Source organism: Lathyrus oleraceus, chromosome 5 (genome assembly GCF_024323335.1).
Source record: "Lathyrus oleraceus cultivar Zhongwan6 chromosome 5, CAAS_Psat_ZW6_1.0, whole genome shotgun sequence".
NCBI lineage: Eukaryota > Viridiplantae > Streptophyta > Magnoliopsida > Fabales > Fabaceae > Lathyrus > Lathyrus oleraceus.
This window is the reverse complement of record NC_066583.1, coordinates 163693148-163712014: the sequence shown is the minus strand read 5'-3', so window position 1 is coordinate 163712014 and position 18867 is coordinate 163693148. Positions and strand designations below refer to the sequence as shown.

At 44.7% G+C, this 18867-nt stretch overlaps 1 protein-coding gene across 1 annotated transcript; it reads right to left on the bottom strand.

Annotated features, from left to right (window-relative positions):
* Positions 1–11745: 11745 nt before the first annotated feature.
* LOC127080514 (uncharacterized) lies at positions 11746–18291 on the bottom strand. The gene is made up of 3 exons (XM_051020825.1): positions 17908–18291; positions 16025–16089; positions 11746–13654 (listed from the first exon to the last, which is right to left on the bottom strand). The coding sequence occupies exon 3, from the start codon at positions 13606–13608 to the stop codon at positions 11905–11907; it is 1704 nt and encodes a 567-aa protein (XP_050876782.1). The 5' UTR covers positions 13609–13654; positions 16025–16089; positions 17908–18291; the 3' UTR covers positions 11746–11904.
* Positions 18292–18867: the final 576 nt, after the last annotated feature.

Below are 18867 nucleotides of genomic sequence, written 5' to 3'. Positions count from 1 at the left end.
AAATTCCAATTATTTCACAAGTTGGACGATTTTGCCCCTGGTTCATTTAACAGTCCAGTTGAAATTTGACCTTTTGCATTGAGCATTTTTGGGAAAATCCAATGATGCACCCTCAAAGTACATGTCAAATGGAGTTTGTGCATATAAAGAACTTGCAATTTGGACAAAGTATGTGGTAGTTATGGCCTCCCGATTACGGTCTTTTCTGAAATTCATCTGACCATATCTTGCAAACCGTACATTGGATTTTCAAGTTCTTGGACTTTTTGGAAAGGTGAGAACAAGATCTACATCTGTCATGTTGAACAATTTTTCATTTGAAGCTTCCTTGGACTTCTGTTTTTGAGGTCAAAACTTTCCACTTTTGGAAACTTCTATTACAAGTCAGTTGCTATTTTTGGCAGTTTTTGTCCTGACTTGATTTTCTTCCTTTTTAAGCTTTGAGATGTCATTTAACACTTGTTCCAACATGAATGAAGTGTGTCTAACTCATTTCCACCTCCAAATCCATCAGATCATGTACAGTTGACCACAGTTGACTTTTCATCTGATAGATGAATCTGGCAATGCATAGATCAATTTAAACCCCAATCTCCAACTGAAATGGCTCAAGGGTGACACCCTAGCCTCAATAAGCACCATATAGTCACAAAATGAACCCCACAACCATCAGAAACCTCATCTCCTGACTAAGCCCTGACTGGCCCAATGCAACTGATTAGGGTTGACCAGTGGTCAAAACCCTAATCTCAAGGAATCTTCTTCAATCTTCAGATGACGTCCAACCATGATGATGATGATGTATCGATTCCATCAACATGAAGACCAATACCCTTGGGAGTCACAAAACCCTAATTCACAGCTCAATCCTCAGATGGCCCATGATCAATCAGTACAACCCTAGGCTTGCATTTTCTGACTTCCTCATCTTCTGATTCAAGACTTGGGAAGATAGCTTGCACTATGTAACCACATGTTATGCAATATGAAATGCCTAATGTCCTAAAATGAAATGCAAACATGTTAATGCTAGTCCCAAGAGAGGAGGGCAAATTTTGAGGTGTTACAGCTGCCCCTATTCAATCCACTGTGAACCTGTCGATACGAAATAGCCTCGGCTTTCGGATGATCAGGATGAAGAGTGATTGAATACCAAGAACAGACGAACAATTTGCACTCTGATGGGATAATAATTAACAACGCCTGTCAGCATCGGCGAAGAAACAAACTTGAAAAACGTCGACCTGAATACCAAAATAAATGGTAACACAGGGATAACCATGGCCTGATCACCACATCCGCCTGGGATTTGTCATTCTCTTCTTTTTTTTTTTATTTTTTTTTCTTTTCTTGAACCCCAAAACTTCTCTGCGCAAACGATCCTCGGACCTCTGCATTTGAACCCCGGAACTTTTTCCTTCTTCTTGGTCTGAAAACCACCTCGGTCTGATCCCGGGAAATCGGCCTGATCGCCACTTCGGTCTGGATACCGCCTCGGTCTGAACTCCGGGAAATTGGCCTGATCGCCACTTCGGTCTGGATACCGCCTCGGTCTGAACTCCGGGAAATTGGCCTGATCGCCACTTCGGTCTGGATACCGCCTCGGTCTGAACTCCGGAAAACTGGCCTGAATACCACAAGTACATCAACCTGATTGTTGGAAACTTCTTCGATCTGAGAATCGGAAACTGGGCCTGAACGCCACTTCGGTCTGGATACCGCCTCGGTCTGAACTCCGGGAAATTGGCCTGAATACCACAAGTACATCAACCTGATTGTTGGAAACTTCTTCGATCTGAGAATCGGAAACTGGGCCTGAACGCCACTTCGGTCTGGATACCGCCTCGGTCTGAACTCCGGAAAACTGGCCTGAATACCACAAGTACATCAACCTGATTGTTGGAAACTTCTTCGATCTGAGAATCGGAAACTGGGCCTGAACGCCACTTCGGTCTGGATACCGCCTCGGTCTGAACTCCGGGAAATTGGCCTGAATACCACAAGTACATCAACCTGATTGTTGGAAACTTCTTCGATCTGAGAATCGGAAACTGGGCCTGAACGCCACTTCGGTCTGGATACCGCCTCGGTCTGATCCCCGGGAAACTGCTAATCGCGTAACGTCCTCTGATTTTATTTCCCTCTCTGTCCGACGGAAACATCTTCTCCAATATCGCACTACTGGGGAACACTGCTGCTCTGACGTTCTGATGATAGACTCCTCAGAGTACCACCTAACCCTTGTCTTCAAGCGGTAACCACGGCTTGAGTCGCGCTGAACGCATCACCTTTCCATCTCTGTCCGACGGAAGAAATCTTTTCCAGTGTCATACCACTGGGACAATACCTTTGATCAAATCATGAGGCTAAACTCCTCGGAGCAACACCTTCATCTTTCGGCGAAACCACCCCTCAAACGGTAACCACGGTTTGGAACTAGCTTACGCTTGCAATGATGTATGATTGATTTTTCTGCGTAATGCTCCATAAACATGGAAATGCTACGCGATCTATTTATTTTTCTATGCAATATGCCATGCTATTTTTTCATGATGAATGCATAAAAAGAAATATCCCCCTCTGGGGAATTCTTCTGGGGAGCACAAGACACTCTGCTGAGGAACCCGTCACTGCTCCGATTCCACCCTGTCGGGGAATAAGTACTGCTGCTGGGGATAAGGCAACCCTTGCTGGGGAAGAACCTCCTTTGCACCCCATCCACTCAAGAAACCGCTGGGGATAAGCACCACCAACACTCTGTGGGGATACAGCCATCTTTGACTTGCTGGGGAATATCAAACCTGACTCCGCTTCGGGAAGACCCTCACAGATACCTGCTGCCTTCACTGGGGAAATGCTCACAGATACTCCGCTGGGGAAAATAGCAATCTCCAGACTCAACTGGGGATGCATCACTCTATTACCTGCTGGGGATAAGTACTGCTGCTCCTGCTAGGGAAACGCATACTACTCCGCTGGGGACAACCCATGCAATCCCTAGGTAGAATCAACTCAGCTGGGGATGCAAAAATCCGTCCGCTACGGGAACTTGTCCAATCCACTGGTAGGATGAACACTGCTGGAGATATATTTCTCTGAAAAAGACCCGCTCCACTCGGGGAGAAACAACCTTCAGACCTGACCGCTGAGGAAACACCGTTGTAAACCCGCCGGGGATAATCATCACGGCTCGGCTGGGGAGCTAGTCCTACGATTCTGCTTGGGGACTTAGCTGGGAAATAAGAATTTTCGGACTCATCCGGACCTTTTCTGCTCCATCATCTTGTATTTCAAGCCGCTTCGTGCTCGACGAGAACGTACTCCTGGGAATTATACAGAAATTTCAATTTTCCGACTTTGAAGAGTCTTCTTGATTAATTTCAATGGTCGTCGGACGTCTCTCGTCGTCTCTCCACCGTTCCTCCTTCTTCCCTGATCGAACTCTGCGGGGAATTACAAACTTTCCAGTCTTCCGACTTTGAAGAGTCTTCTTGATTATCATCAAGGCTCGTCGTACGTCTCAACGCCTTCGTCATTTTTCATACACTCGTCCCTGACCGGACTCTCTGGGGATTTCTCTTGTCAAAGCTTCCACATCACACCCTGCAAGTGAGTGAAAAGTATCTACAGTTCCTGCAAAACAGATCGTTAGATAAAACCGTGCCCCAGGCGCGTCAAGATTTCAACCTTTGGGTCACTCAACCTTCCAAATAAGATTTCAAGCTTCAATCTTATAAACATGCATTGGAAGGAAACCTGTATGTTTTAAAAATGCAAGATTCTTTATCAAAAATATCTGGACGTTTTCGCAATCAAAGCGGTAATGAAAAACAAAAACAAAATTATTTGACTGAATATGCATTTTATTAATTGAAAAAAGTGTGGCTCAAATGAGCAATACAAAAGGAAGCAATTCCTGAAAAGAGGTAATTGCGCTCAAAAGGAAAAATCTATCCTAATGGCAATGTGAAACCCGTGATCTCATCGAGTTCCAACTCGGTTACACCCCATACGTCCTCAGACTCTCCTTGCTTTCTGCCTTCTGAATAAGACAATTCTGATTGATCCCCACCGGGTATTATCCATGATGCTTCAACCAAAGCGCAAACGATCATGCTGGACGCAGTGGTTCGTTTCAATCCCTCTTTTGCCTGGACCGCCCTTTCGGGTTTTCAGTCCACCGGGATACCCTTTTTTGCCCAAGTCGCCTTCTCAGGTTTTCGACTTGCCGGGTGTACATTTTTTCCATTTTTATCCCTAATTTTTGCCCGAACCTTTCTTTCTGTTTTTGGTTCGCCGGGATGCCCATTTTTGCCTGGACTATTTTATTCTTTTCGTCCAGCGGGTCAATTATACGAAGTATTTTTTAACTGCATCCGCATTCACAGGGGACGGAAAATCCTCACCATCCATGGTCGTTAACAACAAGGCTCCACCAGAGAAAACCTTCTTGACCACGAACGGACCTTCATAATTCGGTGTCCATTTGCCCCTTCGATCGTTTTGAGGAGGAAGGATCCTTTTCAGCACCATATCACCCACGTGATACACCCGAGGTCGCACCCTTTTGTCAAAAGCACGCTTCATCCGTTGCTGATACAACTGCCCATGACAGATGGCTGCTAACCGCTTTTCCTCTATCAGGCTCAACTCTTCGTACCGGGTCCTTACCCATTCAGCCTCTTGCAATTTCACGTCCATCAGGACTCTCAAAGAGGGAATCTGAACCTCAACAGGTAACACAGCCTCCATCCCATATACCAACGAGAAAGGAGTTGCCCCAGTAGATGTGCGTACCGACGTTCGATACCCATGCAATGCGAACGGCAACATCTCATGCCAATCCTTGCAGGTCACCACCATTTTCTGCACAATCTTCTTTATATTCTTGTTGGCTGCCTCAACTGCCCCATTCATCTTCGGACGATAGGGAGAAGAATTGTGATGCTCAATCTTGAATTCCCGGCACAGCTCTGCCATCATCTTATTGTTCAAATTAGAACCATTATCAGTAATGATCCTCTCGGGAACCCCATATCGGCAAATGATGTCTCTCTTGAGAAATCTGGCCACGACCTGCTTCGTCACATTCGTATAAGAAGCTGCTTCAACCCACTTGGTGAAGTAATCAATAGCCACTAATATGAATCTGTGCCCATTCGAAGCCGTAGGTTCTATTTTTCCAATCATATCAATGCCCCACATAGCAAACGGCCATGGAGACGACATTAAACTCAACGGATTTGGAGGCACGTGCACCTTGTCAGCATAAATCTGGCATTTATGGCACTTCCGCACGAAATTAAAACATTGGGCCTCCATCGTCATCCAATAGTAACCTGCTCTCAGCAGCTTCTTCACCATTGCATTCCCACTGGCATGGGTACCGAACGAACCTTCATGAACCTCTTTCATTAATTGGCTTGCCTCTGCATCATCAACACATCTGAGCAAGACCCAATCAAAATTCCGCTTGTACAAAACCCCATCCTTATTCAGGTAGAATACCATGGCTAATCTCCGCAGAGTCTTTCTATCTTTCTTAGATGCTCCCTCAGGATACTCTTGCGTCTCAAGATAGCGTTTGATATCGTAATACCACGGCTTCTCATCATCAGGCGCTGTATCAACAGCAAACACATAAGCCGGTCTATCCAGACGACCCACTTCCACACTGGGGAACTGATTCCACCTCTGCACCTTAATCAAGGCAGCCAGAGTAGCCAAAGCATCTGCCAAAGGATTCTCCTCTCTGGGCACATGATGCATCTTCACCTTGGTGAAAAACGTCAACAATCTCCTCGTATAATCTCGATACGGAACCAAATGAGATTGATGCGTATACCATTTTCCGTTAACCTGATTTATCACCAGAGCTGAATCTCCATATATGACAAGGTTCTTGATCCTCAAATCAATCGCCTCTTCAATTCCCAGTATACAAGCTTCATATTCAGCTACATTGTTGGTGCACTCAAATGTTAGCCGGGCAGCAAAAGGAATGTGGGATCCTTTCGGCGTAACCAAAACAGCACCAACACCGCTTCCATTCACGTTAACGGCCCCATCAAACATCAGAATCCATTCGGATTCAGGGTCAGGCCCCTCCTCCGGGATCGGTTCCTCACAATCTTTCGATTTGAGAAACATGATGTCCTCATCAGGGAATTCAAACTTCATCGGTTGATAATCATCAATGGGTTGCTGGGCGAGGTAATCAGACAATACACTACCCTTAATCGCTTTCTGAGAGGTATACTGTATATCATATTCTGTCAAAATCATTTGCCACCTCGCAACCCGTCCGGTTAATGCTGGCTTCTCAAAAATGTACTTGATTGGATCCATCTTGGAAATCAATAAAGTGGTATGAACCAGCATATACTGTCTCAGTCGGCGAGCAGCCCAGACCAAAGCACAGCAAGTTTTCTCGAGCAGTGAATATCTTGTTTCACAGTCGGTAAACTTTTTGCTAAGGTAGTATATGGCATGCTCTTTTCGACCAGACTCGTCATGCTGCCCCAATACACACCCCATAGACCCCTCGAGGACTGTCAGGTACAGAATTAACGGTCTTCCCTCCACAGGAGGCATCAAAATCGGAGGCTCCTGCAAATATTCTTTTATTTTTCAAATGCCACTTGGCAATCATCATTCCACCTGACCGTTTGATCTTTTCTTAACAATTTGAATATTGGTTCGCACGTGGCTGTTAGATGAGATATGAACCGTGAAATGTAGTTCAATCTACCTAAGAAACCACGAACCTCTTTCTCCGTTCTCGGTTCAGGCATTTCTTTTATCGCTTTTACTTTTGCAGGATCAACCTCGATTCCTTTCTCACTTACAATGAACCCCAGCAATTTACCGGACCGCACTCCGAACGTGCACTTGTTCGGATTCAACCTCAGTCTGAACTGTCTCAACCGGTCGAACAACTTAGCCAGATCTACCAAATGCCCCTCTTCTGTTTGGGACTTTGCTATCATGTCATCAACATAGCATTCAATTTCATGATGAATCATATCATGAAACAAAGTCACCATAGCTCTCTGATAAGTAGCACCGGCGTTTTTGAGACCGAATGGCATCACCTTGTAACAAAAGGTACCCCACGGTGTAATGAACGTTGTTTTCTCCATATCATCTGGCGACATTTTGATTTGATTATAGCCAGAAAAGCCATCCATGAAGGAAAACACCGAGAATTGAGCTGTATTATCTACCAACACGTCAATGTGAGGTAATGGAAAATCATCCTTCGGACTAGCTCTGTTCAGATCTCGGTAATCCACACACATTCTTACTTTCCCATCTTTCTTCGGGACTGGCACAATGTTCGCAACCCATGGCGGATAATTAGTGACAGCAAGGAAACCAGCATCCCACTGCTTCTGCACTTCCTCTTTAATTTTCATTGCCATGTCAGGTCGAGTTCTGCGCAACTTCTGCTTCACTGGAGGACAATCTGTTCTCAACGGTAGCTTGTGCACAACGATATCGGTATCCAACCCTGGCATATCTTGATAAGACCAGGCAAAGATATCGACATACTCTTTCAATAGCACCACCAACCTGCCCTTAACACTTTCCTCCAAAGCAGCCCCGATTTTCACCTCTTTTCTAACCTCGTCGGTACCCAGATTCACAACCTCAATCTGTTCTTCGTGCGGCTGAATCACCTTCTCCTCTTGTTTTAACAATCTGGCTAATTCCCCTGGCAGTTCACAATCTTCTTCGTCTTCTTCTTCAGCAAGATAGATCGGATTGTCGAAGTCATACAAGGGTGTAACAGGATTGTTATCAATGAGATCCGGAGAGGAATCGCATCTGCATGAATGTTGATTCATGCATTGCTTTAGAACCGGTGTGAAAAAACAAAAAGAAAAATGAAAACATTGCCATTTTTATTTTGTTTTTAATTTTAAACTGCGAAAATAAATGAAAAACAGGGAACACCGCTTTTAACTGAAAAACATCCTTTTATTAATGATGCAAAATTCTGCAAATTTAAACATGAGGTGGCCCTTACAATGGACCATTACGTGTCGGGCAATCACGTATGGTTTGCATGCAAATAAGAAAGAAAACAAGAAAAATATTACTCTTCGAGGAGAGTGACCCGGATGATTTCTTCGGCTTTCCAGTTGTGGATTTCCATCCCTGGTGCGCACGGTGTTATCCATCGGTCCATATCACAGTCGCTGTCAGCATCTTCACCCATCATGCAGATGTGGTCTGGATCTAGCATTCCAGCACTGGTGAAAGTTACAGACGTACGACCCCCTCTTCCTCGTCCCAAGCCTCGGCCCGGTTGATATCCAACCCCAAAACGGTCTTTTTTCTCAGGGACCTCCATTATTCTGCCCCAGCCTGGAGCCTCTCCGCTTTTGACTACCTCAGCAGCCTGCTTATAAGAAGCGATGGACGGTTTCTCTTCCTCTTGCTTGGCGAACAAAGCATTCTCCACCCTGACGGTTTCAAATGCCTGACTCGGCGTTTCCCATATCTCGCCGTCCATCTCCACATACTTAAACGAAGACAGGTGGCTGACAAAGATGTCCTCCTCTCCGCAAACAGTAACGACTTGGCCTCCCCAGACATATTTGAGCTTCTGGTGCAAAGTCGACGTAACTGCCCCCGCAGCATGAATCCATGGGCGACCCAACAAGCAACTGTATGCCGGCTGGATGTCCATAACATGGAAGGTTGACTTAAACACCTCCGGGCCAATCTTTACTGGTAACTCCACCTCTCCAAACACGGCCCGTTTTGACCCATCAAAAGCACGCACTATCAAATCAGTCGGGGTCAAAATCAGCCCATCACAGTTTAGCTTTGCCAAGGCTTTCTTCGGCAACACATTTAATGAAGAGCCGGTATCAACCAACACATGCGAAAGCACGGCTCCTTTACATTCCATTGCAATGTGTAAGGCTCGGTTATGATTCCTTCCATCTACGGTCAAATCCATATCAGTAAAGCCCAACCCATGGCTAGCATGCACGTTGGATACGACCGTCTCTAACTGGTTGATTGTGATCTCCTGAGGCACATAAGCTTTCTTCAATATTTTCAACAAAGCTTCCCTATGACCCTCAGAACTCAACAGCAGTGAAAGAATAGAGATCTTAGAAGGAGTCTGCTGCAAGTGATCAACCAGCTTGTACTCTGACTTCTTGATAATCCTCAGAAATTCCTCAGCTTCATCATCAAATTTACTATCCGACCCCGCAGGCGTCGGTGTCGTCACAGGAGTACCTTCATTATTCACCACAAATTTTCCTTTTGCCCTGGCTAAAGCCTCGGCCTTTTCTTTTTTCTCTTTTTCTTCCTCTCCCCTCCTCAACGCGTCGGGAGCAAACAGCCTTCCACTGCGAGTGAAACCGCTGGGACCGGCATTATCCACTTTTAGCACGGTGGTTTCACTAGCAGTCTGTTCTTCAACCTTCTCACCGTTACAGTAGACCTCTCCCCCATAATGCCATGGCACGGCATCATCTTTGTCATATGGAATTGGCCCAGGTACCGTGATGGTAACTGGAGCCTCCTCCACCAGGTTAGACAAATCCACCGGATCATAGTATATAGTTATGGTGGAGACCTCTTCCTTCTTTCCTTCCGTCCTCTCGACCACAATCTCACCACCGTCCATCAGACCCTGGACATGCTTCCTCAGAAGCTCACAACCTTTCGTAGAAATAGTGCACTCAGCACACTCAAACCCACAGCCCGGGTAAACCCCATTCATCAGCAGTTGTCTTTTCAACTCAACCAAAGGCGTCTTCAACTGATCGACCTCAGACAGCCCCACTCTATCTTCCACAGAAATAGCGTTTACTCCCCTCTGACCATGCGCAGGCATGGGATTTGCATTTACGTTGGGAGAAGGCGCAAAGTTGATTGCTTTGGAATCCACTAGGTCCTGGACTACGTGCTTAAAAGCTTTGCAGTCCTCAATATTATGCCCGGGCGCCCCGAGTGGAATTCGCACTTAGCATTTTCATTGCAACTGGGCGGCCTCTGATCAGGTCTCAAAGGCGCCAGCGTCCTCAGTTGCACCAGCCCGAGATCCAGAAGCTTCTTCAACAGAAACGAATAAGTCACCGGAGGCCTGTCGAATTGTCTATCATTTGCTCTGCCCCTGACCTGGTATCCAGCCCTCTGGGGCCTCTGTTGGAACGGTTGTCTTTGTTGCTGCTGTTGTTGTTGCGGTTGTGCTGACTGAGACTCAGCAGGAATTGTTACTGCAGCATTGTGCTGGAAGTAACGGTCCCTACTGGGTCCGCGCTGTGTATAAACTGCACTGGTGTCTCCTTCCTTCTTTCTCTGACCGTTATTACCGAACGGTTTCTTCGTTCCTGAAGAAGACGCAGATGCACCACCCTGGATTTTACCCAGCTTCAACCAACTTTCGATTCTTTCTCCTGCCACCACAATGTCAGAGAAATTGGTGACAGGGCAACCCACCATTCTTTCTGCAAACGGCCCCTGCAGGGTCCCCATGAACAAATCGGACATCTCTCTGTCCACCAGGGGAGGTTGCACCCTTGCAGCCAGTTCTCTCCACCTCTGCGCATACTCCTTGAATCCTTCGTTATGCTTTTGAGACATACCCTGCAGCTGGGTACGACTCGGAGCCATATCAGCATTAAATTGGTATTGCTTAAAGAAAGCATCTCCCAAATCTTGCCAGCTTTTGATATCGGACGATCTCAACTTGGTGTACCATTCCAAGGAGCCTCCAGACAGGCTATCCTGGAAAAAGTACATCCACAGTTTTTGATCCGCGGTGTATGCCGAGATTTTGCGGACAAATGCCTGGAGATGAGTTTCCGGGCAAGAACTGCCATTGTATTTGTCGAACGCAGGCGCCTTGAACTTCTGAGGAATGACAATCCCCTCCACCAGCCCCATGTTGGACATATTTACCACCCCAGGCGTGGCATAGCTCTCCAGCACTTTGATTTTCTCAGCCAGCAGCTGGATTTCCTTATTCTGAGGAGGAATGTCGTAAGGCACAAAAGGCTCATTTCGCATAGAGAACTGGTCAGCCTCTCTATCTTCCTCCTGATCTTCGTCAAACCCATAAAACGGAGGCACAAAGTTGTCTTTCATATTCTGACTAGGCCCAGGTTGACCAGCAGCACCAGCATTATTCACCAGACCAACTGTTGTCCTCTTTCCACCATCACGAGATCCCTGCCCCTGGTTGGAGACTCCATCCAGGTTGACCCCACTGTTCTGAGCAGAAACCCGCTCGAGTTTCTCAACTTTATCTGCGAGAGCCTTCTGACCAATGGCAAAACCTTGCATTATATTGATCAGTTCGGTCATTTTCTCCTTCAATTCCAGCATATCAGCACTGGGAAGCTCCATGAGTCTGGGAGTGTTTCTTCTTGTGTAATATCTGTGAGGGCGAGTTGAGTGCAGGGGTACAGCTCTACGAGCGCGAGCAATGGTTCCTGTTTACAAACAAGCGCGTTAGTAATAGTCACCTGCAAAATAAAACACAAGTTATCATGATTAATGCATGTATGCAGTGTCTATCCATATGAAGGACACTTTGTCTCTCGACCCTGGCATCATCGAGACAAATAATAAGCCGGCATTAACATTCTGATTAGCAGTGTTTGATTTTGTCGTGCAGATCGGAGATATGCGATTTAGCAAGAATACCCCCAACCATGTGTGTGCTTGTGTAAGTGCATACAGTAAAGCAAATAAAGCTTGTCACCCAATCACTGAATAGAAACCATCATTACATAACCAAAAAGTGCACAATCGGTGCAATAGTCATACATCAGATCAAATATCAAATACAATCCTCCAGAATAGAAAAGAAATACAGACAAAGTGAATTCCGTCAACAAGCCTGACGGTAATTCAACCCAAATGAAGGATCTAGCTAGATGAGGGTCCCACAGATGGCCTTATCTCGCCTTCCATCCTTGCGAACTCTGCGGCGAACCTGAGCTCTATGTTCTCCTGCTGTAGTCTTCCAACTTCCTTCTGATGAATCTTCATCTGCCTGAAGTAGTGGTCTCTCTCTGCCATGTTATGATCTCTCTCGGCCCTGATCTTTGCCTTTTCCGCTTCCCACTCTGCAGCGAGGACTCTGGCTCTCTCATCTCTCTGATCCCTGATTAGGATTTGCCTCCTCTTCTCATCTTCAATCACCTTTGATGCTCTGAACAGCTTCTCCTTTGTGATGTCATGCTCCCGGTTGGACGATGCTAAAGCTTGGCTGATCTTCCCATAATAGGCTGTATCCATCTCAAATCGCTTGGTCTCCAAAGCATGCCGCTTATCCTGATCTTCCATCTTCGCTTTGAGCTCCTGATTAGCTCTCTGAACCCGAGCAACACTCATCTCCAATTCCGTCTTCTCTGCAAGTAGCTGATCTCGTTCCCGCTTCATCTCTAAGAACTCATCCATACTAACAGTAGAAGGAGTCTCCTCAACCAACGGATACCACGGATCGACCATAGGAAATGGTAGACAAGTAAGCTCCACTCTCTTTCTGAGCCAATCATCGAACGGAGGAAAAGATCTGTTGTTAGCTCTACCCCAGGAAGCCTTGCCCTTCCTCTGAATGCTGCGCCATGCATCGGATACCTGCTTTACCCTATCCTGGTTATCCTCAACCGGGAAGTACACAGATTCCTGAATCTCACTCTTGTACGGTGGAAGCTCCATAGCGAATCCCATTTGCCTCTTAAGAAGTGTCGGGTTGTAATTGATGCAACCCTGAACCCCTATAAGCGGCACATTAGGAAAACCCCTGCAACTGCAGATAAAGTCCTGTCCAACTCCACTACTGTGAGTCCAATCTATGTCCTTAGCCCTCAAGCCCATCAGTTTGGTCGCCCAAGTAACATTCTGGCCCAGAAGAACAAAAGCACCCTTGGATGGTAAGTAACCCATAAACCACTTGACCAATAACTGCGCGCAGCATCGAATCAAACCCCCACGCCTCTTCTCATTCCGGTTATGAACCGAATAATAGACATCTCCAATCAATGTAGGGATAGGATTCCTTCGAATAAACAGGCGGATGGCATTGATATCCACAAAGTTCTTCTGGTTGGGAAACAAAATGATCCCATAAATGCTCGCCGCAACCAGAGCACAGACAGCTTCCCAATTCCCCAATTCTGACTGCTCTTTAGCCTTAGCCTCTAGGAAACTCAGATGAAAACCAGGCAGCTTACCCTTCTCCTTCAGATTACTCTTCACTTCCTCTGGACTCAGATAGAAAGCACGGGAAATCCCACCAATATCAGGTTCTTCCTTAGTAACACGGAAAGGAACTTGATCCCTGATCTGGATATTCAAAATATCAGCATAATCTTCCAACATCGGCCCTAGCACGTAATCGGGGAAGACGAAACATCTCAGCTCGGGATCGTAAAACTGAAGTAGAGTATGGATGGCGCTCCTGTCTCTGTCCATGAGCCTGAAAACCATCTTCAGAATACCCCCATACACCGCACGAAACAACCCCACATGGTCAGGAGTGATCAACGCTATCATATCCTTCAACACACTGATATCCGGGTCAAAGAAACTGTAAGCAACATCATCCTTCAAGCCGGGTCTTCTCATCTCTGAATAGAAAGTCTCTCAGCCAAGATCTCGATCCAAAGGGTCCCTGCATATGGGTAAACATGTGTTAGATGTAATTAATGCAAGATGCAATGATGCTGATGAATGAATGCAATGCGTTGCCATCCTCCAAGCCATCTGGTCATCTGCACTGAATCTGGGCTCTGAATTGATCATAACCATCTGAGGAATACACAATCACAATTCTGACCCACGGGTTCCGAAATAAACGGAAGACAGATACATCATCATCACCACTGGTCTCTGATCAGACACACCATCACCATCTGAATCGGCCCAGGGAATCCGAAATAAACGGGTCCCCACTGATAAATATCTCGGCCCGGGGAATCCGAAATAAACGAATCCCCACTGATAAATCACGGACAGCACTCCGGCGTCACGGCAACAAATAACCATAAATCCGACTCATAAATATGTCTCTGAATCACAGCTCAAAAGGTCACCATCTGATTATGCATCTGAACAAATCAACCTCCCCTCACAGGTTAATTCTAAACAGGTCATCCTAAGGCGGATAATAGTCTCAACGATCGGGCGGAGATACTCAATGGGTTTGCCCTTGCGGGTGTGCCATTGTAGCTCCCTTAAGATCGTCTAAACCAAAGATCCGGGAAATGATCGGTCATCAGAGTCAACAGCCCAAAAGAGATAACCCAACCAAAGTGGAGAACCCCACTGGAAGAGCACTTCTCAGATGAACCTCATCCGACTTGTGGTATGTCACGTCGCAACAATATGCCCAACCGACACATGAGCGACATGAGACCACGCTAATCCTAGGTGTACACTCGGGCCTGGGTTTTAGCCCCACTCAGAACACCCACCCCACACAACAAAACCACCTGCAGAGGACAGCAACAACATGATAGTATGATGCATGCAAACATTTAATGCAAGTATATAAACAATGGTTAGTATAATAAATGCAATAAATAAACAATACAAGCAACCAAACCTATACTAAAGCGCTAGGAGAGACTCGCTTAGGGACCATGGACCAGCATAGGTCAACATGCTCAAGTCCCCAGCAGAGTCGCCAGCTGTCGCATCCTGCGAAAAATCAACCGGCGAGCCTAAAAAGAAAACACACAGAGCCGCCACTAAGCGTTATTTATCCCAAGATAGGGAAAGGAAACGCTCAGAGAAACCTGGAAAGACATGGTCTCGCGACCAAGACAATGGGTTCGGGAGTCGGTTACGCGAGGGGAAGGTATTAGCACCCCTCACGTCCGTCGTACTCGACGGGATCCACGTTCTAGAAAGATAAGGTTGCTATAAACATACATCACACACACACACGGGGACGCAGGTGGGGTTAAGAAGAAAGGGCTCGATAAGGTATCGCACCTTATGCCTACATATCTTGTCTGGAACAAGAATCAGAGCCACTGTAGTTCGGCTTACACACGCCAAACAACACAAAACAATCATACAAAGGGGGTGGCAAACATGGAGCCCGACAACCACTGGATGGAATTACGTCGGCATCCGAACCAAAATATGTACAAAACGGCAAACGTGGAGCCCGACTGCCAATCACTGGGCTTACGTCGGCATCCGAACCCAAACAATCAATAGCAAGTAAACACACGCAAAAAAGAAAAAGGTTGCCCGGAGTGGTCTCGCACGACCACCTGCCTACATACCTCGTCTGGCACGAGGATCAGGGCGATGTAGTTCCCCTGAACGGGACTGAATTGCTAACCAGAAACCGGGGAAAGATACACAACTAGGGAGCTGAGACTCGAGCCTAATGTTGTCATGCATCGTTAACCCTAAGTTCGGTTTTCTATCCTACTTGCATAAGCAAACTAACCTAACCAGGAAAGAAGCTAGCACACAAGCATACAATCATATATCATCAAATGAGAACAGGTATCCCAAACAAGCATGTCAATCAGATATCCACATAACACGCACTATAGCCAAACAAGGGGCTCAATCAATCAGGTTTGACCGCCGAAGCGAGTCGTCTGTACAGGCTGGTTTTGCTCTTAACCTTGCCATTACGAGGCTAAGGTGAAGCAGATGAAAGGATGAAGTGAGGATCAGACCTCACGGCTCTTATCCCTAACCAGGGAGAGCTGACAAATGAGCATGGGTCCAGAATAGGGGAACCCTTCTATACTCGATGACTCTGACTCAACAGATCTTGGGCTTTTGATCTCAATGCTACAACCATGTAATGGGAGCAAGGAGAAGACTCACTGAATAGTGGGGGACAGGTTGCTTGTCCCTACCTTCCACCAATTGCCTTACTCGAAGGGCTTTTCCTGCTTGGCTTAAAAATAAACATACACAAGCATTGCCTCTTAAGGAGGACTTCAGACATTTATTTGCCCGGCCCGGTAGCAGCCGGGTCTCCAGACTACATGAAGCCAAGAAGACCTACCTCAATGCAAGTTGCTTAAGCAACGCAAAGCAAAAGTTCGCAAGGAATTGAGCAACTAAAGGTACCTGTACAAAAGTCAAACAGAATCAGCATCTACTTTCACAAACAGACAACAATATAATGATCAATTAACCAAGTACAATTATACTCATAATGAGGTGCATAGCACAAGGCTCACATGCACCAACATCCTACAAAACAAATACATTAGTCATATGTGTCAAGTAACACAATCCATAATGTGGAGCAAATCTCCTTAATCATTATCTTTAACCTGAAAAGGTACAATCACACTCCAAGGTAAGTACTATGACCACTAGGACTAGCCTAGGGTCAAAAAGATGGAAAAATCCTAAAACAGCAGCCAATTCATGATGAAAACCAAGTAATATCAAATACAAAGGGATCCCAATTGGTCCCATATTCAAACTATGTTCCTATTTTAAATTATGCAACCTAGAAGGCAAATGAAGCAATGTTGAGTCTCATACAAACAACCAGCAAGATCATATCCAACCACATGTCAAAAAGGATCCAAAAAATCCACAAAAATTCTATCCTAACCACAAGGCATTCAACAAGTCACATATTAAATTTCAAGTCATTTGGCCTAATAGATCAATAGGAATTAATTAAACATGGTACAGCATGCAAAAACAACATCAAATGAAGTCAAAATTTATACACCAACTTCAATCTAATGGTAAACAGCAATGGTGCATCATAAATCAGTAGGACCAAAGCCAAAAGCTACATTAATGTGTCAGGAATTATGCTATCAATTTTCATGTCCATTGGATTAATTATGAGGATATGGCAACATAAATGCTAAAGGTTACACCAATGGAACTCTAACATGCTAGGCAGTAAGAAAAAATACTAATCAAATCGAAAATGGATTGTAAAAATCCACAAAAATTATCAGTGATAGCTAACATGTTAAACAAGCTTCATGCAAAAAATTAGGGTCATTGGCCAATGGGAAGCATGGAAAAATATTTGGGGAATTCAGCATACCAAACTATGTCACATATGTACATATCCAATTTCAATAATTCATACATAACTAACCATAGGCTAAAAAATTATGAAATCTATGTCAAAAATTCCAGGGATGAGTTAGGAATCAATATCTCAATTTTCAATTATTTTGGATATAGCATGTGGTTTCTATAATTAAAATGGTAACATGTATGAAAATATGTACACATTAGAATATCTCTATGGCTATTTAGATTTTTTTAAGCAACAATTTGTTTTTTATTCTAAAAAAAAGGAAAAAAAAAGATGATCAACAAAAAATCCTTGAATTTTTTGGATTATTAGTGAGCATTTTGTGATTTTTTTGAAGTTTTTTAAATGATTATTTAATATTTATTTAGGTTTTAATATAGGATTAATTGATTAATTATGATGCAATGGCTCAGCTGGTAATTCTTAAGCTAATGCCTAAAACGGCACCGTTTCAAATAGATGAGGTGGACGGTGGTGATTGATTCTGGGGACTGAAACACGAATCCACAACGAAAAGCAGACGGTAGCGGATCAAAGCATGCAGAAATTTCCAGAAAGTCCTTCTTCTTCGCGCGGCCAGTGTTCCTCAACGGCGATAGCGGTTTCGAGCAAATGGCGACGGAAACGCATGAATAATATACCGATTGAAGCGGTTTTGTACCAGGATCATGAATCCATAATCAATTTCAACAATAGCTTACTACATAATGCGAATCGAAGGAAAAGGCGAATGGAGACGAAACCTAAATCGCGGATTTCTCCCTCAATCTTTAACGAAATTACAAATCACAAATGGATACGTTATCTATGAGCTACGTACTACACAATCCCTAACTCGATTGAAGCTACCACATGATGCGAAATCCAACCTTTTCTTGATGAACAACGACGAGTTCGGTGGACTTTGGCTTTGATGATGACGAACAGACGCGGCAAATCGCTTCAGGAAATGCGAGAGACGGTCCTTGTAGCTCCAGCACTTACGATTGATCAATCTTCTTGGACTGTTATGGAAATCGCAGGTTTTTTTGCAGCCGCTCGAATCGGTAGCTAATTCCCTTTGTTCTTCATCAACAGAACTTGTTCAACCTGCAAAATGATTATCAACCGAAAGTTTTTGCCAAAGTTCACAAAGTCTTCATCAATTTGGGCAAGAATTGTGATGAAGCTCTTCGTGAGAAATGAGAGAGAGGAGAGAAAATTTTCTGTTATCTTCTGTTAGATGAAAAGTGTGTTTGTGCCAAATGTGATTGTGAGAGAAAAATCATTAACCCTGCATTTCTGTTATGGATTAAATATATATACCAAACACTAATCCAGGTCTTAATTATGCTTAATGAAAAAAAAAGTGAATTAGTGAGAATTGGCTTGTGTGCATTTTGGACTTTAATTCTTTTTGAATTTAGAAGCATGACAGCAGCAAATTAACACTTTGAGCAAGTCCAAAATATCATTTGGGAGCTGTTGGTATTGGCCTCATTTGCAAATTCCCAATATTTTCCAATTTCACCATGTGATGGCTTATGTGTCCATTTTTCCAATTCATTTTCAAATCCAATTCTCAAACCGCAAGGCCTAGGCATGTTGTGAATATTCCAACAAATTTCAAATGCCATTTGTGAGGTGTTGCAAAAATCCCCACTCAAAAATTCCAATTATTTCACAAGTTGGACGATTTTGCCCCTGGTTCATTTAACAGTCCAGTTGAAATTTGACCTTTTGCATTGAGCATTTTTGGGAAAATCCAATGATGCACCCTCAAAGTACATGTCAAATGGAGTTTGTGCATATAAAGAACTTGCAATTTGGACAAAGTATGTGGTAGTTAT